The sequence below is a fragment of the Melozone crissalis genome, unplaced genomic scaffold (genome assembly GCF_028551555.1).
Source record: "Melozone crissalis strain CALT ecotype California unplaced genomic scaffold, PUWL_Pcris_2 ptg000020l_1, whole genome shotgun sequence".
NCBI lineage: Eukaryota > Metazoa > Chordata > Aves > Passeriformes > Passerellidae > Melozone > Melozone crissalis.
The window spans coordinates 552,658-576,331 of NW_026535798.1; the positions used below are offsets into that span (position 1 = coordinate 552,658).

The 23,674-nt window shown below is 46.7% G+C and overlaps 1 protein-coding gene across 1 annotated transcript in view; it reads left to right on the top strand.

Annotated features, from left to right (window-relative positions):
* The window catches only part of LOC128937656 (CUB and sushi domain-containing protein 2-like), a 142,554-nt gene that overhangs the window by 72,799 nt on the left and 46,081 nt on the right, over positions 1–23,674 (top strand). Inside the window, exons 21-32 of the mRNA XM_054277450.1 lie at positions 505–631; positions 5,089–5,291; positions 6,609–6,800; positions 10,007–10,145; positions 11,007–11,194; positions 13,102–13,296; positions 14,046–14,162; positions 15,456–15,569; positions 15,708–15,803; positions 18,456–18,659; positions 19,808–19,932; positions 23,469–23,565. Coding sequence (XP_054133425.1) covers positions 505–631; positions 5,089–5,291; positions 6,609–6,800; positions 10,007–10,145; positions 11,007–11,194; positions 13,102–13,296; positions 14,046–14,162; positions 15,456–15,569; positions 15,708–15,803; positions 18,456–18,659; positions 19,808–19,932; positions 23,469–23,565 — 1,797 coding nt within the window. The remainder of the gene's footprint in view (positions 1–504; positions 632–5,088; positions 5,292–6,608; positions 6,801–10,006; positions 10,146–11,006; positions 11,195–13,101; positions 13,297–14,045; positions 14,163–15,455; positions 15,570–15,707; positions 15,804–18,455; positions 18,660–19,807; positions 19,933–23,468; positions 23,566–23,674) is intronic.

The window sequence follows — 23,674 nt, forward strand, 5'->3', positions numbered from 1 at the left end:
TTGCTCTTCGTGTGTTGGATATGAGGCCGTGTCTGAGCGTGTGGAAATTAAAAAGAAATGAAAGAAAACGGAAAAAAATGAAAATTACAGAATTTGAATGGATATGTTATGGAAATTACTCCAAATCCTCACATTCTTTGCAGTTCATTTACAGCGACATTTACAAGTTCTTTGGCTTCTTATCCTTCATTTTCTGATGAATCCAAGCAGAGGAGCAGAGCTCCTTCACCCCCACGTGTGGAGCAGGGAATCAGGATCCTGACAGGCTCTGCTTTTGCTCCCTGGAGATTCAGAAAGGTGCAGGGAAGCTTTGCCAGGTGTTCAGAAATTCAGAATAACTCTGATAACTCAGCTGAATTCAACAATTCCCTTCATCTTTGTAAGCTTTTAGAATCCCTGGAAAAAGCCAGGAATAATCTCTGTTGCAGGGTGAGCTTGTTGCCAAGCAAGAGCCACAGAAAGCCACAAATCTCCTCCCTAACCCCATAAATATTTTTGTTCCAGCTGAGTGTGGAGGGACAATCAGAGGAGAGACCTCGGGACGGATCCTTTCTCCAGGATACCCAACTCCCTACGACCACAACCTCAACTGCATCTGGACCATCGAGGCAGAGCCTGGGTGCACCATTGGGTGAGCTGGGCTCCTGTGGTTTGGCTTCTTTCCCACTTGGAGCTGGTTTTTTCAAAAAAATCCCCACGGATTTCTCGCAGAAACAAAGATCAAAAATTAAATAAAGCAAAGGAGGGAGAAGCTGAGGGACGAGCAGGGAGAAGTCACTGCGTTGGTTCCAGAATCAGGGAATGGTTTAGGATGGGATTGAGGATTTATGGGGTTTATTTCCCAGGTTGCTCAGAGCCCCCAGAGGCATCACTGCTCCTCTGTTTTCAGCCCTGGGTGGTGACACCAGACCATGTCCTGGTCCTGCCCATGGTGTTCCTGAGCTCAGACATCCCAGATGAGCTTTGGTGCCCATGGACAGCTTCCCACCCCTCTCCTTAATGGGATGCATCCAGAATCAAACCCTTTTTTCCACCAGATCAATGAGGAACATCCCAAAAGTGCTGAATGGCCACACAATCCTGGAATGGGGGTGTTGTAGGAAATCACAGGGAATGTCCCAGAATCCAGGGAATTCCTTCTCCCTGATCCTTCACTTCTGCCCCACCACCCCCTGAGTGATGTTTGCCAAACCCTTCAGGGCTGCCCTGGGTGTTCCCAGGGATTCCAGGCTGGCCAAAACCCACAAAAAAACTGGAATATTTGGGCAAGCCAAGCTTTGACTGAGTGGGATTTGAGGGGGAGAAATGCACCTTAAAAGTTCTGAATAACAACAACAATAATAATAATGATGATAATGATAAATAATAGTAGTAGTAGTAGTAGTAATAATAATAATAATAATAATAATAATAATAATAATAGTAGTAGTAATCCTCTCCCATCAGAGTTCCCAGTGCTTCTCAGCCATTCCTGGCTCACCCCAAGCCCATTGCTGTTCCATCCTGAATTCCTTCCCTCTCCATCCCATTTTCTCCTCCCTGCTGCCTCAGCACCCATCCCAGCACAGCCTGGCCCTCAGGGTGAGCTCTGTGCTGCTTTTAGCCCGTGGAGTTCTGCTGGAGGCAGGTTTGGCCTGGTGTTTTCACATTTTTATTTCATGCAGAAATTCCCTCCATTAGCGCTGCCCTTCAGAATGGCTCAATAATGGATGGGCTTGGGTGTGAGCAGAGGAGGAAAAGCACAGCAAAAACAGCTGAATCCCTGCACAGGCAGCTTCCACTCGAAATCTCCTCTATTTTTGTTCTCCTGGAAAAGGTTTTTATAGGACAGAGTAGAGAAGTCCCTTTTTCCCCCCTATCCAAAGGCTGCTTCAGCAACTTTGCTCTTGTAATCCCTAAAAGCATGAGCAGAGGTTTGGGATCAACCAAAGGCTTGGAAGAGGCCAGCAGTGAAAGGAGAAGGTTCTGGAAGGTGTCAGAGCCGCACACACCTGGTGACCCTGCCCTTCCCAGGGATCAGAGCTCCCTCTCCCTGCCCCTTTCATCTCCCAGCCCCAGCAGCAGCACAGCTGATCTCAGGGGAGTGGAGAGAGCACATTCCCAGCAACTTCATTTTTATGGTAATCCATTGGAAAAATAATCCTCTTCACGCATGATACAATTGCATAAAGCTCTCATTTATAACTTACATGAAAATTAATCACCAGAGCTTTTGGAATGAAGCTGTAGCTGCGCAGCACCAGGGGAAGGGCAGGGGGGGTGAGACAGCGAGAAAAATGAGTCTGCACCTCAGAGCCATGAAAGGGAAAGGGCTGCTCTTGCAGAGGGGGCTTGGAGTGCCTTGGTTGGGCTGGGGGTGAGGAGGAAGGTGGAGGAAAAGCAGGAGGTTGTGTGGAAAATGGATGGAAATTCCTTACCCAGCTGGGAGCAGAGGACACAGAGACATGGCAGAGTTGTGGTCAACCCCTGAGCCCAGTGTTGTGAAATTCCACTGATGTTGTTAATTCCCATTTTCATGGGTATTGACAGGTTCCACTTTGCAGAGTTTCATCTAAAAACAGCAGAGAAAATACCCAGAGCTGGAAGGGACCCACAGGGACCAAGGGTTGTTCACACTCAGGGTAGAGCTGGGCTCTCCTCTCTGCTCCTTGCTAAACTGGCAGAGCTTCCCCACTCTCACACTTATATTTACATAAATATAATCTCCCCAGTTTCTAATTTGGTTATTGGTTTTGTTTTGGGTTTGGTTTGGTTTGGGTGTTGATGTTTGGGGTTTTTTGTTTGGTTTCTTTTGTTTTGGTTTGTTGGTTTGGGTTTTTTTTGTTTGTTTTTTTGTTTGTTGGTTTGGGGTTTTTTGGGGTTTTTTGGGGGGTTTTTTTTTGGTGCTTGTTTGTTTGTTTGAGGTTCTTTTTGTTTGGTTTGGTTTGGTTTGGGTTTTTTTGTGGGATTTTTTGTTTGTTTTTTACTGCATTTCCATGCCTATAATTGAGAAATATTTGGGATTGTCAGAGTGCACGAATAAAATTCCTTTCCCCTCAGGAATAAAATTCCTTTCCCTCTGGAATAAAATTCCTTTCCCCTCAGGAATAGAATTCCTTTCCCCTCAGGAATAAAATTCCTTTCCCTCTGGAATAAAATTCCTTTCCCCTCAGGAATAGAATTCCTTTCCCCTCAGGAATAAAATTCCTTTCCCTCTGGAATAAAATTCCTTTCCCCTCAGGAATAGAATTCCTTTCCCCTCAGGAATGGAATTTCTTCTCCTTTCCCCTCATGAATCAAACTCCTTTCCCCTCAAGAATAAAATTCCTTTCCCTCAGGAATAGAATTCCTTTCCCCTCAGGAATACAATTTCTTTTCCCCTCAGGAATAAAACTCCTTTCCCCTCATGAATAAAACTCCTTTCCCCTCCATTGTCTGCTGCAGCAGGGGCTGTGCCTGGTCTCACACCTCAGGCTGAGGGAAAAGCTGAGATGTCAATGTGGAATAGCTGGATTTGCTCCAGAGAACTCCATATCTGATACCCCAGCAGATTCCAGCCTGATCACCTGGATCATCCAGGTGTTCTCCCCCTGAATTTGTTTTTTCTCAGATAAATGGGGTGGTTTAGGCAGCCCTGGAGCTGCTGGTGGCAGTTCCAGGGTGTCCCCCCAGCCCAGCTCAACCCCTGGCAGCCTCCCCCTGATCCCAAGGTCTCCAGGGATGAGTTTTTAGTTTTTCCCAGCAGTTCTGGCTCACTGGGCCCAGTTAAGGCTGGGAACAAACCTAATCACAGCAAGGCAGCCGTGGAGAACAGCTCTGCACCATCCATCCTGATTTTCCTCAGGCCTGGCTTTATTTCTCTTTGCTCAAGGTCTCTGCTTGGGAGATTTATGATTCAGCTCTTTTGGTTTCTCCCAGCTTCTCTGGGCATCATTTTGTTCCTGAGGATTTTGCAGTGGGGCTTTTTTCTTTTTTTTTTTTTTTTTCCTCCCCCTTTTTTTTATGTCTCTCCCCTGATTTATTTATGTTTGCCCCAGATAAATGGGAAAGCAGCCAAGTGAAAGCTTCCCTGTTTGCCTCTGTGGGCTGGCAGGGATTTCAGCACAGCACCTGATGGGTTTATTTTTTACAGAAGTTTTTTTTTCTGTTTCTAGGTTTCTGTCCCCGTTTCACACTGGGGTTGAGTTGCCCATGCTTGGCCTGATTTTGCTGTGCCAGAGGGAAAATGGGGCAGTGACAAACAGGGACAGGGAAATTCCTCCTGTCCAGGTGGGATTGGAGTGCAGGAGTGGATGGGATCAACTCCTGCTCCATCCCCAGGGAATGCTCACATTCCCAAGAGCTCCAGGAGGGTTTGGACAACACCCCCAAGGACAGGGTGGGATTTGGGGATGTCTGAAAAATCCCTTCACCAGGATTTCTTCTCCTGGGAAGCTGAGAAGCCTCAGAGAAAAATGAAAACAATAATTATCTGATTTGCTTCTCCTGTGTTTTGCTGCTTTGGAATGTAATTTAGAGATTGTTTATCCAACAGGTGATTGTTTCATTGGTTTTGTGTGAATTGTTTTAACTTAATAACCAATCACAGTCAGGCTGTGTCAGACTCTGGAAAGAGTCACGAGATTCATTTTTATCCTTTAGCCTTCTGTCTTTATCCTTTCTCTATTCTTTAGTGTAGTTTAGTATAATTTATATAATATATAGAACATAATATTTAGTAGTAATAATAATAATAATAATAATCTATAAGTAATATAATATAAATTATATTATATATATATAATATCAACATATGTAAATATATATAAATAATATCATGTAAATATAATATAATATAATATAATATAATATAATATAATATATAATGTAATATAATATAATATAATAATGATGTAACATAAAATTTAGTATAATTTGTATAATATAATAAAATAATCAATTAGCCTTCTAAAAACATGGAGTCAAATTCAAGACTCAAAAAATACCACAACAAACCTCACTCCAGGCCTGAATTCCAGATGAAACAACACATTCTGTGTGAGCCTGGCTGCCTGAATTTGGCACAAACCACACTCCAGGCCTGAATTTCGGGTGTTTTTTGCCCCTCAGGCTCCATTTCATGGTTTTCCACACCGAGGAGTTCCACGACGTGCTGCGGATCTGGGACGGGCCGGTGGAGAACGGGATCCTGCTGAAGGAGATGAGCGGCTCGGGGCTGCCTGGGGACATCCACAGCACCTTCAACTCCGTCATCCTGCAGTTCAACACCGACTTCTTCACCAGCAAGCAGGGCTTTGCCATCCAGTTCTCAGGTGGGATGGGCAGGGGTTCCTCAAAAACCTGACCAGACCCAGAGGGAAACCCCAACCAAACCTCAGCCCTGCAAACATATTAATTTCAATTATTTAGGGTGATATATTCCAATATTTATGGAATGTTCAGGTTTGTGCAGTTGTTTTGGAGTGATAAAAACAGGGAGTGGTTGGGTGAGTGATGATGTGACTTTGCCTGGACTGAGACACATTGAAACATCTTCCCAAGTTTGGGTTTTCTGTTTTTTCTTTCCATAACTTTCTGTCTAGGGTGTCTTGCTTGGCTGGGGGAACAAGGCAGCATTTTGGGGAGAATTTCTGCTGGGTTTCAGAGCTTTGGGATGACCCAGACAGAGGCAGAGCTTTGTGTTACGCAGCACAGCGGTGCCATCCTGGGGTTTTTTTGCCACATTTGTGTCTCATCCTGCCAGGAAGGACCAGCCTGGGCTGTTAACTTCCTTATCTCCAGCTGCACAGAAAGAGAGGGATTTCCTCTGGCTCTTTCAAGAGCAGCTTTCTCTAAACTGCCTGGCTGTAACAGACTCTCATCAACTTAGCAGGAAATAAGCTCCTGATCTGGAGCTGGGCTTTATTGACTGCTCCTGCTCAAAGCCTTTGTTCAGCAGGTGTGACTAAGCAGCCAGACCTGAGCTCAGACCTGTCCACTTTGGGATCTTGGGACCTTTAATGAGGTGGATAAGCTCACAAAACTCCTATTACTCCAGGATTTTCCCTGCTGGTAAATCCATGTGCTGTTGGCAGACCTTGAGCTCAGGCAGCAGCGAAGCTTTGCCTGTCCCCAGCTCAGGGGACATCTCAGACCTCAAAGAGAGGCAGCAACAAGTCTGGAAAGGAAACAAACACATTTCTGAAAGGTCAGGCTTGATGCTTCACAGATCTTGAGGCTAAATTTCTCTGGCACTCAGGGGAAAGCGTGAAGTGCTGGTGGCTGAGTTGATTTTGCAGCATGTGCCTTGGCACAGAACTCTCCAAAAGCACCGTGGAGGATCAGTGGGTGTCTGGCCTGATGGAGTAAACAGCCATGTGCACAATTCTACATCAAAGCTGCTCCCTGGGTGCTGCTCTTGAACTTGCTGGTCCCCAGAGCCTTTCCCAGCTGGAGTGGCAGATGCTCAGAGCAAAGGGAAAAGCACTTTTTGTGTGTCGGGGAACTTTGTGGGATGCTGAAGGAGGAGGGATGGGGAAACAAGGCATGGCCTGGATGTCTGGGTAAGGACAGAGCCTGAGGGCAGCCAGTGCTGCAGGCCTGGTGTTAAATAAACATTGATATTCAGGAGTGCTTTTAATTCCCTGCAGTGTCCACAGCCACATCCTGCAACGACCCAGGAATCCCCCAGAACGGGAGCCGGAGCGGGGACAGCCGGGAGGCCGGGGACTCCATCACCTTCCAGTGCAACCCCGGCTACAGCCTGCAAGGGGAGGCCCAGATCACCTGTGTGCAGATCCAGAACAGGTTCTTCTGGCAGCCTGACCCTCCCACCTGCACAGGTACACAAGGAAACAGACACAGATCTGTGACCTGAATCCATGGACACAAGGCCATGTCCTGGCACACGAACATAGATCCACGACCTGAATCCATGGACAGATCCATGTCCTGAATCCATGGACACAGGGCCATGTTCTGGGCCCAGGGACACAGATCCCTGTCCTGAATCCATGGACACAGATCCCTGTTCTGAGCCCATGGATGCAGATGCATGTTCTAAACCCATGGATGCAGATCTGTGACCTGGATCCATGGACACAGATCCATGATCTGAGCCCAGGGATGCAGATCCATTATCTGAGCACATGGACACAGATCTGTCATCTGAATCCATGGACACAGATCCATGATCTGTGCCCATGGATGCAGATCCATGTCCTGGGCACATGGACATAGATCCCTGTGCTTAATCTGTGGACACAGATGCTTGTTTTAACTCCGTGGACACAGATCCCTGTCTTGAGCCCATGGATACAGATCCATGTTTTAAACCCATGGACACAGATCCATGACCTGAATCCATGGACACAGATCCACGTCCTGAATTCATGGACACAAATCCATGTCCTGAACCCATATACACAGGTCCATGTTCTGAGCCCAGGGACACAGGTCCATGTTCTAAACCAATGGACACAGATCCACATCCTGAATTCATGGACACAGATCCATCCTGAACCCTGTTATAAAATTTCACTCCACACATCTTAAAAAATCAAGAAATATTTTTAAAAAAATATCCTTCAGGTCTCCACAGCTGTGATTAAAAATGCTGATTTTCTAATACTTCAAATTGTACTTCAAATTATACTTCAATTGTTTATAGTTTTTTTCCCAGCCAATTTTAATATGAAGTGACAAAGGATTTGGAGGAATAATCAGTGAAATATCAGTAACTGGGGGAGAGGCAGCCTAGTTGGAGCTAAACTGGGAAAACTCAGTGTTAAATTTAGGGCTGACTGGGGGTATTTAGCATTTCAGATGCGTTTTCCCCTCTTTGTGGCACCACTGTGAAACAATCCAGGCTGGGAGAGCCCCGGGAGGTTTGGGCCATTTGAAGTCTGCATCCCTCCCAGTCCCAGGCACCACTGGCTGGGTCCAGCTCCTGCTTCAAACCCTTTGGAGACTCTGGGTGGGATTTTCAAAGGAATCCGAGGGTGTTGAACACTTGTCTCCCTCAGGCTTTTCAAAAATGAGTCCTTAGATTTCAGTTTCTGCAGAGTTTTCCCCTGACGTTACAGTATGGGAGGGGAAGGCACCCTTGGGGTTAAAATTGGGATGAATGGGCACAGAAGAGATGCTGGTGTGTTCTTCCAAGGCATTTTTGGGGGGACTTTCAGCCAAATTTTCCATATCTGTACTGTGATTTCAGTAGAAGGATAACATTTCTCCATTTTTGGACTTGAAAAAGCTCTCTAACAGGTACTATGGCATTTCTAGACCAGCCCCACTGGGGTTTACCTGATATTTTTCCTGATATTTTTCTTTATCAAAGCTCACAGGACAATCCCACATGCTCACTCCTTCATGGAAAATGTTTCCAAGATTTATCCCATCATTTTTATCCCATCCCAGCTCATTTCCCACTCTGTAGCTGCTCTCAGACCTCCCCACAGGCTGTGCTCTCCCTGCTCTCATTCCATCCCAAATGTGGGAAGTTTGGTGGTTTCTCCAAGGTATTTTTGGGGGACTTTCAGCCAAATTTTCCATATCTGTGCTGTGGTTTCCTGGTGTGTCCCAGAAGGATGACATTTCTCCATTTTTGGACTTGAAAAAGCTCTCTAATCCCTACTATGGCATTTCTAGACAAGCCCCACTGGGTTTTACCTGATACTTTTCTTTATCAAATTCCACATGCTCATTCCTTCATGGAAAATGTTTCCAAGATTTATCCCATCATTTTTATCCCATCCCAGTTCATTTCCCACTCTTTATCTGCTCTCAGACCCCCTTCCTTTCACCCCAAATACGTGAGGGCCGATCTGGGAAACCTCCGAGCCCTCACAAAGAGCCTGCATAATAAAAAACTGACAGGAAAAATATCAGTCATGTTTTGCCACGGTGAGAAACACGAGCAGGCACTTTGAGCCTTAAAAAAGCAATAATTGATTTTTCAATCAGCTTGGCATTTAATGTGCTGGGAAGTGGAGTAAACACGACAGAGCCATTTAGGCCCAGACGTGTTTTCACCTCGTTACGGGCGAGCAGGCCTTGACAGGGACTTCCATAAATGCAGCAGGAAAGTGGAATTTCTCCCTCTCTCTCCCTCCTGGCTCTTCACTTATGGATTTTAGGAAGGTCCTGGTGGCATCCAGAGATCTCTTTGAGGTGTTTGACAGAGCCCTCACCTGGCAGAGCCACCACAACCTCATGTCCTACATGAGCCTCAGGGTCACTTCCCACTAAAATGCCCCACAAGGATTCTGTGCTGTCTCAATCCCCTCTGTCTATCACATCTCCTTTATTTTATTCCATTCCTGCTTCCCATTTGGTGCTTTGGAAGTCTGCGTGCTCTAAATTGTGAAAAACGCCAATCACTTGTTTTTGAAATTTTAAAAGTTTAATAGTAATAAAATGGTTATAAAAATAGTAATACAATTAGAATTAATTAACATTAATTCTATTCTATATAATAATTATTAATATTAATTAATAATAATTTGGACAAATTGAATTAGGAGAATATGAGACAATAAATACAAAGAGTTACAGACGGTCCGGGGACCTTTTCTGGGCAGCATGAGCCTGAAAAAGGACACAGTTAACAAACGATTAACCGTTAAAAAAAATAACCTGTTGCATATTCAAACACCTCATACATGATGCATAAATTCCATTCAAATACAGGATTCTGTCTGGGCAGTGTCAGCTTCTTCCTCTGAATCCTAACAGCACCTTTGAGGTGGGAAGAAGTTAGTTTCTTTTGATAAGAGGGCAATAAATTCTTTTTTTCTGAAAGATTTAGGTGTCCTGTGGCTGCTATCTCAATGCGAGTCCTTTCTTTAAAAAAGTATCCTACATAGCATAGTTTCTATTTTAACATTTTGTTATAACCTAAAACTATATTTAACACACTACTTAAGAGGATTAATCCAGCATTACTTCCTAACACAACACATATAACATTCATTTGAATATTTGCAAAAAGCCGATCATAAAATACGCATTTTTCACAAGAGGCTCACCCTTGGTGGTTTTCCTGCAGCTCCGTGTGGCGGGATCCTGACGGGCCCGGCTGGGGTGATCCTGTCCCCACAGTACCCAGAGCCATATCCCCCAGGGAAGGAGTGTGACTGGAAGCTGACAGTGTCCCCTGACTATGTCATTGCCCTGGTGTTCAGCGTGTGAGTACACAAGGGTTTGGTGCCATAGCCTTGGGGAGGGGACGCATGGTTTGGTGCCATGGCCACAGAGAGGGGAGGGAGGATCTGGGTGTGGATGTCTGAACTTTGGGAAGGAATCTGATGGAGCTGTCCCATGTCCCTGGATAATCTGTTCCCAGACATTTTTTGGGGAGGAGATCCTCTTATTCCAGCTGCAGTTCCTCTTTGATAGACAGAACATTGTCACATATTTTCTGGAAAAATCCAAAAATCCCTTTGGCCGGGATTCTTCTGAGAAGAATCAGAGAAAAAGGAAAACAATTCTTATCTGATTTGCTTCTCCTGTGTTTTGCTCACATGTGGAATGTGTTTGGAAATTGTTTACGCACAGGTGATTGTTTCATTGGATTCTGCTGTGAGTTGTTTTCACTCTTTGGCCAATTAGGGCCAAACTGTGTCAGGACTCTGGAGAGAGTCACGAGTTTTCATTATTATCTCTTTAACCTTCTATATTCTTTAGTGTAGTTTAGTTTGCATTCTTTAATATAATACAGTATCATAAAATAATAAATCAGCCTTCTGAGAACATGGAGTCAGATTCATCATTCCTTCCACCCCAGAAATAAATAGAACATGATGTGGCACAGCCCAGGAATCCCTGCAGCAGCTGCAGCTCTGAGACCAACCCCATCCCAACCCCTTGACTCCATCCCTACTCCTGGATCCCTCAGACATGGATAGAGGCAGGAATTTCCTCTGCCTGGCAGGATTTTGGAGCAGGAGCAGCCAGTCCCTGCCCCGGGTTTCCACATCCCAGAACATCAACGCGGAATTCTCCACTAATATGTCCTGACCCCAAGCTCTCCTCCTTTGCTTTTGCAGCTTCAGCCTGGAGCCTGGCTACGATTTCCTGCACATCTACGATGGGCCTGACTCCCTGAGCCCTCTGATTGGGAGTTTTTATGGCTCCCAGCTGCCAGAGAGGATCGAGAGCAGCAGCAACAGCCTTTTCCTGGCGTTCCGGAGCGACGCCTCCGTCAGCAACGCTGGCTTCGTCATCGAGTACACAGGTGAGGGCTGGGGGCTCAGCAGCTACCTGGGGCTTTCCCTCTGCTTATTCCCACATTATTCCACTTGTTGGAACAACTGGAGAGGCTCTAGGTGCTGTGGAAAACTCCTTCCAAGGGGAATTATTGTGTTTTGGCATCCCCAAAGCAGAGGGTGGAGAAAGGGAGGTGAAGAGGAGTGGAGTGAAACTGGAAAAGTGGTGCTCAAAAGTGTCCAAAATTTGTGCATCAAGACCCCACCAGCAGCTACCTGGGGCTTTCCCTCTACTTATTCCCAGATTATTCCACCTCTTTGGAACAAGGCTCTAGATGCTGTGGAAAGCTCCTTCCAGGGGGAATTCTGGTGTTTTGGCATCCCCAAAGCAGAGGGTGGAGAAAGGGAGGTGAAGAGGAAAGGAGTGAAACAGGAAAAGAGAAAAAGTGGTGCTCAAAGTGTCCCAAATTTGTACATCAAGACCCCACAGAGCCAGGAGAACCCAAGATTTCAGGATTTAAAGGTTGAGGATACAAATGTGTGATGAGCAGTGGGGGTTGACCAATCTGTGGCTTCCAAAACAGGGAATTGATGCTCTGAGGAAAAAGAAAATCCCATCTTTTTGTGCCCCATTCATTTGGATCTCCTGGTGCAGCTGCTGTGGACAGGAAACCATGGGATCACCTGATTTTTCATGCAGAGAAGCAAAAGCAAAACCTGTGGGCTTTACAGTTTCCTGTTTCTCCTTTCCACACCTTCCCCAAAATCTGAGAGCCCCTGATTTAATGCTTAAGCACACTTGAATTGTTCCCAGAGCCACTGCTCTCAGAAAAGCCCTTGTCTTTAATGAGCAATTTCCAAATGACAAAAGAGCAGGATTAATCAAAGCCTCTAATTATATTGCAGGCAGGGAAAAAAATTAAAGAAAAGAAAACCCCCCCAAAAAAAAGCTGTTAGAAGAAGGAAAAAAATATCTAAGTCCTGACAGCTCTGTAGTGTTCTCTGGAGTTTTTATGTGGAAATGGGATTTTAAACTCTGCAGGAAGAGAATTTTTCACTATCTACCTGCCAGGAGGGTGGAGCAAGGTGGGGTTTGGCCTCTGCACCCAGGGAACAGGGACAGGATGAGAGGGAGCAGCCTGAAGTTGTGCTATGGGAGGCTCAGGTTGGACATGAGCAGGAACTTCTGCATGGAAAAGGTGCCAGGCCTTGGAAAGGGTGGAATCCCCACCCCTGGAGGTGTCCAAGGAATAAATGAAAGAATCCCAGACTGGTTTGGGTTGGAAAGGACTTTAAAACCCATCCATGGGCAGGAACAATCCCACCATCCCAGATTGCTCCCAGTTCCATCCAGCCTGGCCTTGGACACTTCAGGGATGGGGAATCCAGGATTTCTCTGTGCCAGATGGAGATTCCTCCCCATCTCAAATATGATTTGTCCTTGTGGCTGGTGACAGGGTGGGGATGGGTCGCAGCTTGGACTCGATGGTCCTGAAGGGAATTTCCAGCCTCAGCGATCCTGGGGTTGTGTGAAATCAGAGTTTTGATTTGGCTTATGGTCCTTCAAGACCCCACTGAACCCAGGGGAACCCAGGATTTCAGGATTTAAAGGCTGAGGGTACAAATGTGTGATGGGCAGAGGGGGTTCCCCAGTCTGTGGTTCCCAAAACAGGGAGTTTGGATTTTGGGTGCCTGGGTGGGAACTGGAGCCTCCCTTCTCCCAGAATCCAAACCAAATCCCAAATCCACACCCTGCAAATGGTGCCAGTCCTTGTGAAAATCCCACACATTCTCAGGTGAAAAAAATCCTAAAAAAAATCCCATTGCACTTATCAAAGCAGCAGAGGAGCTGCGCCCGAGGAATAAAAATCCTAGGAAATTTGGTTTTTAACATTTTTTTAATATGTTTTTTAAAATTTTATCTCTTTCCCTGCAGAGAACCCCCGGGAGTCCTGCTTTGACCCAGGCTCCATCAAGAATGGCACCAGGGTGGGCACAGACCTGAAGCTGGGCTCCACCATCACCTTCTACTGTGATGGGGGCTACGACATCGAGGGGGGCCCCACCCTCACCTGTGTGATGGGAGGGGATGGGAAACCCACCTGGAACAAGCCACGCCCCACCTGTACAGGTAAATCCCACGGGAAGGGGCTGGGGGGAGGATCTGCCCAGAGCTGGACCCCTCAATGCATCCTCCATGGAAAAATGGGGGTTAATTCACAGGGGTTTTCTCAGTTTTTCTATAATTTTTTAGGGGTTTTACCAGGAATTAGATTTCATTGTTTTTCAGGGGTTTAACAGCTCTTTTTTTAAAGGAAGAGCTGATTTTGGGGAGTTTTCTTGAGGGTTTTCTTGGAGACAGACAGGAAACTGGACATGACTGATTCAGTGCCTGGCACAGGACAGGAGTCAGGAATCCTCTTAAACCTTGGCTAAACCTGATCCTTGCCAATCCAAACCCTCAGTCTTGGGTGTTGCTGAGCAGGGACAGAGCTCAGTGACAAAACAAGGGGTTTTTCCTTAGGGTTTATCTGTGGTTATTTTATTTTCTTTTCTGACTTCATGGTTTGCAGTCAGATTTGAGCTGAGAAGGGGATCAAGAGGCAGCTGGTGGGGGGAAGGAGTGAAATCCCTAATTTGGGAAGGCTGTGGCAGGAAAAACTGAGGAAAGGTGGCAAAAGGAGCTCATCCCCAGCTGTGAGTGGGGAACAGAGCAAATCCCACATTAGTTAGTGGTTTGATAATTCCAGCACAAACTCAGGGTGGGATAAACCTGATTTTTCCAATGAGAACTTTCAGGCAGCAGCACCTGGAGCAGGGGATGGTGGCTGGGGACATTTCCAGGCTCCAGGGATGCTCCATGATCCTTTTCCCTTGCAGCTCCCTGTGGCGGGCAGTACACAGGCTCAGATGGAGTCGTCCTGTCCCCAAATTATCCCCAAAACTACACCAGTGGCCATGTGTGCCTGTACTCCATCGTCGTGCCCAAGGACTATGGTACCATGCTTGGAATTTTTATGGGATTCTCTTCTTATTTGCTGGGTTTTTAATGATAATTTTTCTAAGTTCATCCAGAACTGGAGATAAGGAAGATGGGAGAGGAGGTAGCAGGAGAGGTAGCAGGAGGTGCTGTTGGGTGCTCTTTGTGCTGGAGTCAGAGAAAATTCTGGATTTGTCCAATTTTGTCCATTGCAGCTAATCAATAATTATAATTCCTCAGTGGAATTCTGCGCCTCGTGTTCCCTAGGCAGGGAAAGGGTAATGAGCCACAGGAAATTCCCAGTGGGCTGGGAATCAGTGGGAAAATGTTGAGTTAATGAAGCCAGGGGAGTCTGGTGCTGCCTCTGGAATTTGGGGATAAATAAAAGGCTCCCATTTTTCCAGGCTGTCACTCCCTGCCTGGAATAAAGGCAGCTGAAACGCAGGACAGAGGTTGTGCTGGGAAAAGAAATCCCAGTTTGGAATGTTGGGAATCCTGGGGGGTCAGGGCTTGGACTGGACGGTCCTTGGGGTCTGGTTCAGCTCAGGGGATTCTCTGAGTCCATGAAAATGCCTTGGCCCCAGAGGCTGGGTGTGGAGGGCGGTGTAGGGACAGCAATGGGGTGGCAATGGGATGACAGTGGGGACAGCACTGGGATTGAGTGAGGATGATGGTGTAATGACACTGGGGACAGAAGTGTGGTGGCACTAGGGACAACAGTGGGACAGTAGTATGGTGACATTGGGGACAGCAGCATGGTGATGCTGGGGACAGCAGTGGGATGGCAGTGTGGTGACATTGGGGACAGCAATATGGGGATGCCAGTGTGGCGGCACTGGGAACAGCAGTGTGGTGGCACTGGGGACAGCAGAGGGATGACACTGGGGACAGCAATATGGGGACGCCAGTGTGGTGGCACTGGGAACAGCAGTGTGGTGGCACTGGGGACAGCAGTGGGATGACACTGGGGACAGCAATATGGGGACGCCAGTGTGGTGGCACTGGAGACAGCAGCGTGGTGATGCTGGGGACAGCAGTGTGGTGACACTGGGGACAGCAGCGTGGTGATGCTGGGGACAGCAGTGTGGTGGCACTGAGGACAGCAGTGGGATGGCAGTGTGATGACACTGGGGACAGCAGCGTGGTGATGCTGGGGACAGCAGTGGGACAGCAGTGTGATGACATTGGGCACAGCAGTGTGATGGCCATGGGGACAGCAGCATGGTGGCACTGGGGACAGCAGTGGGATGGCAGTGTGGTGGCACTGGGGACAGCAGTGGCCGGTGCCAGCCCTGTCCCTGTCCCCACAGTGCTCTTCGGGCAGTTTGCCTTTTTCCAGACGGCGCTCAATGACGTGGTGGAGGTGCACGATGGCCCCACGGAGCACTCACGGCTGCTCAGCTCCCTCTCAGGCTCTCACTCAGGTAGGGAGCTGCTCCCTATCCCCTGTCCCTGTCCCTGCTGGAGACAGCAGCTTTGTCACAGCTGTCACCCAACACCCACTCTCTGTGGCTCATTCCTCCACCTCTGTGTCTCTCCTGTTTTCCCTCCTCCCCATCCAGGGGAATCTTTGCCATTGGCCACCACCAACCAGATCCTCATCAAATTCAGCTCCAAGGGTCAATCCACAGCCAAAGGCTTTCATTTCGTCTACCAAGGTGAGTTCAGGTGTGTTCTGGAAGTGTCCTCGGGTCGCTCCCAGGGGTGTCCTGAGTGTCCTGAGCTGCTTTTGGTGTCTGGGGGTTCTGAGCAGGGAATATCACAGGGAATTAGGATTCCTTTGGGAGCAGAGCTCTGGCAGGGCTGCTCTGGGTGCTTTGTATTCTGCCCTTTCATTCCCACTCAGCCTGAACCCTGCACATCCCAGGATTACCATCAGCCCCATCCCAGCGTCGTGCCCGGGGTCACACAGGGAATTTGGAGATTTATCTCCCAGCAATTCTCCCCAGTGGCATTTTTAGCACTTTCGCTGGGTGCAAGCAGCTGAAATCCCGTCTGGCAGCTCGGAAATCCTCCCTGTGTGCGTGTCACAGGCTCGGGGCTGTCACACTGCTGCCCCTTGATCCTTTCAGTAACAGCTTTGTGCTGCGCTGGGCGAGAACAACTCGGGGATTTTATGGGAGTAAATAGCAAATGATGCATGGAACAGTGGGAAAGCAGAAGGGATTTCTCACCCACGTGCTCCCTGGAGTTATCTGTGGGAACATCCAGGCTTGTGCTGCAAAGAGGGGACAGACACTGGCACGACCTGACCTGAGCCTTCTGCAGGGGTGAAGCAAAGCATGGTTTGGATTTTGGAGTAGTTGGAGATCTGTTCTCTTGAATTCCTGCCTAATGAGTGTGAAACAGCCGTGGTTGTGATTGTAATCTTCAAAGAGCTCAGCAGAACAAAGGTTTTGATGAAAGCAGGGAAGGTTTCCTCCTCCCTCCTGCAAGAGCTTGCACGGGAAGCAAGGGGAAAAGGGCGATCCTGATTTGGATCTGCCTGGCCAGACTCTAATTAGCTAAACACTCATAAATTTAAAGCAACTCAGAGGAAAATATTAATTGAATTCTTCCTTGGCAATAGACCTGGGTTTTTTTGATGGGTTTTTCTCCTCACTTACCTGCCAGACTCATTCCTGTCTTTGTAATTCCCAGTATTCAACAGGAAAATCAATAATTTTAGCACCATCACAACTTAAATCCCCCTTTTCTCTCTTTTCCAAAGGAGATTTTTTTCCCAATTACTGTTCCTTCATGACCATGAGGCCCAGGGAGCTGAGGAACCGAAAGGCTCCTGCATTGGGTGACAAAACAATGTTTTGGGAAGCCACTGCCAAATCCTTTGGTTCCCCTGGGTAAAAACAGCCTTTTGGTGTGGGGAAAGTTCTCTGGAAGGAGGCAGTGGGGGGATTCTGGATGTCCCAGCTGCTTTTATTTCAAGTATAGAATCATTAAATCATTAAAGTTAGAAAAAACCTCCAAGATCTTCAAGTCCAACCTTCATCCAGGTGCCCCCATGCCCACCCAGCTGTGTCACCAAGTGCCACCTCCACTCGGTCTGGCATGGAGCCACTTGAACTCAGATCACCTGAGCTGGCAGAACTGGGAGTGAAATGTTGTTTTTTTTCTCTTCTCAGTGGTCATGCTTGGATTCAGCTCACTTTTGGGGTTTAGGTGCTTTGGGATTTAGGAATGATCAGTCAATGGTCATGCTTGGATTAAGCCAATCTTTAGGATTTAGATGCTTAGGGGTTTAGGAGTAATCACTCAATGGTCATGCTTAGATTAAGCCAATCTTTAGGATTTAGGTATAATCAGTCAATGGTCATGCTTGGATTAAGCCAATCTTTGGGATTTAAATAAAATCAAGTTGTGGTTATGCTTGGATTCATCCTCTCTTTGTGATTTAGATACTTTGGGGTTTTGGATACAATCAGTCAGTGGCCAAGTTTGGATTTAGCCCCTCCTTGGGGTTTAGATACAATTGGTCAATGGTCATGTTTGGATTCAGCCCCTATACTTTAAGGTTTTAGATACAATCAGTCAATGGCCAAGTTTGGATTTAGCTCTTCCTTGGGATTTAGATACTTTGGGGTTTAAGTACAATCAGTCAATGGTCATGTTTGGATTCAACTCTGATACTTCAGGTTTTTAGATACAATCAGTCAATGGTCAAGTTTGCATTCAACCCCTCGTTGGGGTTTAGATACAGTCAATGGCCAAGTTTGAATTCAGCCCTTCCTTTGGGATTTAGATACTTTGGGGTTTAGGTACAATCAGTCAATGATCATGTTTGGATTCAGCCCCAATACTTTAGATTTTTAGGAACAGTCAATGGCCAAGTTTGGATTCAGCCCCTCCTTGGAGTTTAAATACTTTGAGATTTAGATACAATCAGTCAGTGGCCAAGTTTGAATTCAGCCCTTCCTTTGGATTTAGATACTTTGGGGTTTAGGTACAATCAGTCAATGGTCACGTTTGGATTCAGCCCCTCCTTGGGGTTTAGGTACAATCAGTCAATGGTTGTGTTTGGATTCAGCCCCTCTTTGGGGTTTAGATAAATCAGCCAATGGCCAAGTTTGGATTCAGCCACCCTTTGGGATTTAAACACTTTGGGGTTTAGGTACAATCATTCAATAATCATGTTTGGATTCCCCCCCTGACACTTCAGGCTTTGGGTACAATCACTCAACAGTCAAGTCTGCACCCAGCACCTCTCCGCATTCAGACGCTCAGTAATTCCAGTGTAAAACAGACAAATCTTCTCTCCACCATCTCCCTGCCAGCACTAACTCTGTTTTGCCTGTGTCCTCCCTGTGTGCCAGCCGTGCCCCGCACCAGCGCCACGCAGTGCAGCTCGGTGCCGGAGCCGCGGCACGGCCGGCGCCTGGGCAGCGACTTCGCCGTGGGCGCGCTGGTGCGCTTCGAGTGCAGCCCCGGCTACAGCCTCAGGGGCTCCCCTGCCATCCAGTGCCTGGCCATGCCCGGGGCCCTGGCCCAGTGGAACTCCTCCGTCCCCACCTGCATGGGTAGGTGCCACCTTGGTTTTTTTAAAGTTTTTCTGAGTTTTCTGGTGTTTGCGTTCTTGTCGCGCGCTTTATGTAAATAATTATTGTTCTGCGTTCTTTTATGGAGGAGGAGAAATTTTATGGGCTGTTGGTTTGTCCAGTGTCATTGGACAAGTGGCATTGTCACCCTCCAATCCACTGTCACTTTTGGAAATCTATAACTGTTAGAAATTAAAAGCTCTCTTTTTACCTTGAAAAGAGCAGCGTGTCCACGGAGTTTTATTTTAAGAGGAGAAATTTGATGGGCTGTTGGTGTGTCCAGTGTCATTGGAGAGGTGGCTCTTCCACCCTCCAGTACACTGCCACTTTTGGAAATCTATAAATGTTAGAATCAGAAATGAAAAGCTCTCTTTTTACCTTCACATCATTTTATTTCCTATAGCAACAGGTAGGTGGCACTGGGAGAGGTGGGAGCAGGGTGGGTGGCACTGGGAATGTTGTTGGGAGCTGTGCTGCTCTCTGGGTTGTCCTGAAAGGGGACAGGGGTTGGATGTTGGTGGTGTTTGTGGGTCTCTTCCAGCTTGAAGAAAAATCAACAGCAAAACAAAGCACTAATGAATTGAAATGTAAATGAATGAAATGTTCAAGACTTCTTTAGAACCTCTTGTGGTTCTGTCCAGAGAGGTTGTGGCTGTCCCATCCGTGGAAGTGTGCAAGGCCAGGTTGGACAGGGATTGGAACAATCTGGGATAGTGAAGGTGTCTGGGAGAAGGGATTTGGGGATCTTTAAGGTCCCTTCCCACCCAAACTGTTCCATGGTTGTCTGATAAAAAACAAAGCCCAGCCTGGCTCTGAATAAGAACAGTTTAACCCCAAATTCCAGGGAATTGACATTTTTGATCCAGTACTCTTGTGAGATCTGGGACAGCATCTCAAATAAATCAGATCTGGCTGAAAGCTGCTTTCACATCCTCTGAAGGAGAGGATGAAGATCATCCTCGTGTGCTCCCCACACCCAAGGAATGTGCCAAAAGTTGCACGAAAAAGTTACTGGAAAGAGGATTATTCCTAAAATCTCATCCTTAAATCACAACCAGCTCTCGATTTCTTGTAATTTTAACAATGTTTTTTTTTAGCAAAACCAATTCCTTGTGCTTTCCTCCCGGCAGTGCCCTGCGGGGGGAACCTGACGGAGAGGAAAGGAACCATCCTGTCCCCAGGCTTCCCTGAGCCCTACCTGAACAGCCTCAACTGCGTGTGGAAGATCACAGTGCCCGAGGGAGCAGGGATCCAGGTACAGCCAGGACAGACAGCAGGACACTCGGGGTGTGCTGCTCTCACATGATGGGAAATTGCTGTTCCTCGTAGGACAGGGATGGGTTGATGTGGAATTCTCTGGAATCAGGGATTTATTTATTTATAGCCAGGATTAGGCAGGGACTCATTGGTGACGTTTATTGTGACGGTGTTCACAGGGGTCTTAGGATGAGGGAAGAGATGAGGATCTGACTCCATGTTTCAGAAGGCTTGATTTATTATTTTATGATATATATTCTATTCTATTCTATTCTATTCTATTCTATTCTATTCTATTCTATTAACTATACTAAAAGAACAGAAGAAAGGATTTCATCAGAAGGCTAGCTAAGAATAGAAAAAGAAGGAATGATGACAAAAGCTTCTGTCTTGGACAGACAGTCTGAGCCAGCTGACTGTGATTGGCCATTAATTAGAGACAATTAACATGAGACCAATCACAGATGCACCTGTTGCATTCCACAGCAGCAGATAATCATTGTTTACATTTTGTTCCTGAGGCTTCTCAGCTTCTCAGGAGGAAAAATCCTAAGGAAAGGATTTTTCAGAAAATACCACGGCTGCAGCTTGTGACCAGGCAAGGAGCTGTGCCAGGGGAGGGGCAGGTTGGATTTAGGGAAAGGTTCTCCTTCCCCCAGAGGGTATTTGGGCACTGCCAGGGTCCCCAGGGCATGGGCACAGCCCCAGGGATGCCAGAGCTCCAGGAGCATTGCCAGGGAGGCACAGGGTGGGATTTAGGAAGAGCAGGCCCGTGGTCCCTCAGTGTGACCCTTACTCTGGCACAAAAGAGGGGGAATTTGAGTTAAATTTTAGTTTTTTATTGTGATTGTCCAGGGAGGCTGTGGATCCTCCAGCCCTGGAAGTGCCCAAGGCCAGGTTGAGTAGGCCTTCCAAGCTGTTCCACTCTTGGATAGTGGGAGATGTTCCTGCCCACAGCAGAGATTTTGGAACGAGATGAGTTTTAAAATCCGTCCCAAACACTTAAAATTCTTTGGGTCCCCCACCAGTGCTGAGGTCTGCACTTCCACATGTCACCAGGATCTGCTGTCACCCATCAGCTTCTCTGGGACTTCCAGGAGGGCAGAAAGCCCTTGGAGAAAGATTTTGGCTTTTCAGGACCTGAAACAGCTTCAGGGAGGGGTCTCAGTGCAGCCCCCAGGGAGGGAATGACCACGGAGCTGGAGCTGGATCCATCCTGGCTCCACTTCCCTCAGTGTGACCCCTACTCTGGCACAAAAGAGGGGGAATCTGGGTTAAATTGTAGTTTTTTATTATGATTGTCCAATGAGACTGTGGATGCTCCAGCCCTGGAAGTGCCCAAGGCCTGGTTGAGCAGGGCTTCCAACCTGTTCCACTCTTGGATAGTGGGAGATGTCCCTGGCCACAGCAGAGATTTTGGAACAACATGAGCTTTAAAATCCATCCCAAACTTAAAATTCTTTGATCCCACATTTTTGGGTCCCCCACCAGTGCTAAGGCCTGCACTTCCACATGTCACCAGGATCTGCTGTCACCTGGTCACGACCCATCAGCTTCCCTGGGTCTTCCAGGAAGGCAAAAAAAGCCCTTGGAGAAAGATTTTGGCTTTTCAGGACCTGAAACAGCTGCAGGGAGGGGTCTCAGTGCAGCCCCCAGGGAGGGAATGACCACGGAGCTGGAGCTGGATCCATCCTGGCTCCACTTCCTTTGCGTTCTCCATTATTAGATCTTAATTCCAGCATCGCTTTACCCCCTTTTTTGCGCAACAATTAAAGGTTAAACAACTGTAAATCAGGGAAGGAGGTGAAATTGAAGCTTTCTTGGTAACAGCACTCAGGAGCAGGATTTTTATGTAATCAGGGTAGAAGCTGGCACTTCTGCCATGAATTATTCATTCCCGGAGCAAACCTTCCTGAGTGAATTAATTTATACACGTGGCAGTAAATAGATGCAGATCCCTTGTGAATCCACATGTCAGACTAGAATTAGGACCTTAAAAATGTTTATTCCGTTAAGCTGGAGGAGGGGGGGAGAGAGGAGAATAAATAATTTAGGCGGTGTAAGAGCAAACAAAACGCTCATTCTCACTCAGCTTCCAATAATGTAAATCACGAGAGGGGTGTAATGAGGCAGGAAAAAAGGGAAAAAAGGGTCAGTGATGGCTCCGTGGGGGTCACTGAGATTCCTGCTGGGTGAACTCCGCTCACTTTCTGCTAAAAAAAATATTTGGGAGGAACTTTACAGCCGGTTTTATTACCCGGAGTAAATCAAGGAGGAAATGGCTTCAATGGCTGAAGTGGGGGCATTGATTTTGGTTTTATTATTTATTATTTTATTTGATTTTGGTTTTATTATTTATTTTCAAACGGGGGGTTTTGATTTGTTGTGCAGCAAGGCAGGGGTAAGTGGGGAATTGGGGTGGATGAGGAAATCAGGGAAGAAGATATGGAGAGAAAGGGAGAAGGTTCACACGTGTGTAGTCAAAGTTTGAGGGCAGTGAAATCTCCTCACTGCTCATTTTTCCCAATTTTCCAGCACTCTCCTTGTTTGGAGCCAAGCTGTACAACTCATTTATGCTCCTGATTTATCTTTGAGATTCCTTTTGGATTTGTTGGGGTTTTTTGCCTGCCAATTCAATTTGAGATACCCAATGTTGGAAAATTTCATCCAGACCTTTCAGCTTAAATCTGAATTTTCCCCAAAACAGGTGGTTTTTACCCAGGTTTTCTGCCTCACTCTCACCCCATTCACCAAACTCGGGTTTTTAATGGGACACTGAAAGCTTTGAACCATCAGCATTTAGGATTTAGGCAAAATCCTTGTTAATGGTAAACAAAGCTGAGCAATTCCTTGGAGATCCTCACTCAAGCACGAGCTGCTTTTCGGTATAAATGCAGATTTCCCAGCTCTGCTTTTCAGTATAAATGCAGATTTTTCAGCTCTGTTTTTCTGTATAAATGCAGATTTCTCAGCTCTCCTGATGTTTCTCATCCAAGGATTTGTGTTGTTGTTCCAACTAATGGAGCCAAGTGACTTCCTAAGGCCTCCAAACCTTGTGGGGCATGGCAGGGAAAGGTGAAATCTGAAAATGCACTCGAGTGATCCCTCTAAAAGCTGAGGAACAAGGCTGGAACTTGATTGGATTTTTAAAATCCTGTTGTTTAATGTGAGGTGGTTTTTGGGTTTATTTTATCTCCGGGGTGCTGCTGGTTGCTCTCATTTGAAAGGGCTCAAAGTCTTCAAGGATTTCTCCAAATGGGGGAAAAAAGCTGGGATTTTCAGCAGCTGTAAATGAGCTGGGCAGTTCCAGGAGCTCTGGAGCAGCAGCAGAAAATAACATTTCTATTTGGAAGTTTTGGGGGAAAAATAGCTGGAAAATCCCAGTGGGAACAGTCAAAGGCAGAATTCTCCAAATTTTGCCAGTGTTGAACCCTCGGAGTGTGTAAACTCAATTAGTGACCCTTTAATTGCTGTTAATTTGATTTATTCCTATTATTTCAAATTTTTTTTCCTTTGTTTTGTTTCTCTCTGCAGATCCAGGTGATCAGTTTTGTCACAGAGCAGAACTGGGATTCCCTGGAAGTGTTTGATGGAGGAGACAACACAGCCACCATGCTGGGGAGCTTCTCTGGTACGTGGCCCTCGAGCCCATCAGTTCCTGCCTCATTTCATTCACCTCACAAAATTAAACTTTAAAAAAGCATCAAAAGCCAGGAATGGATTTCAAGGGAATCATGTGC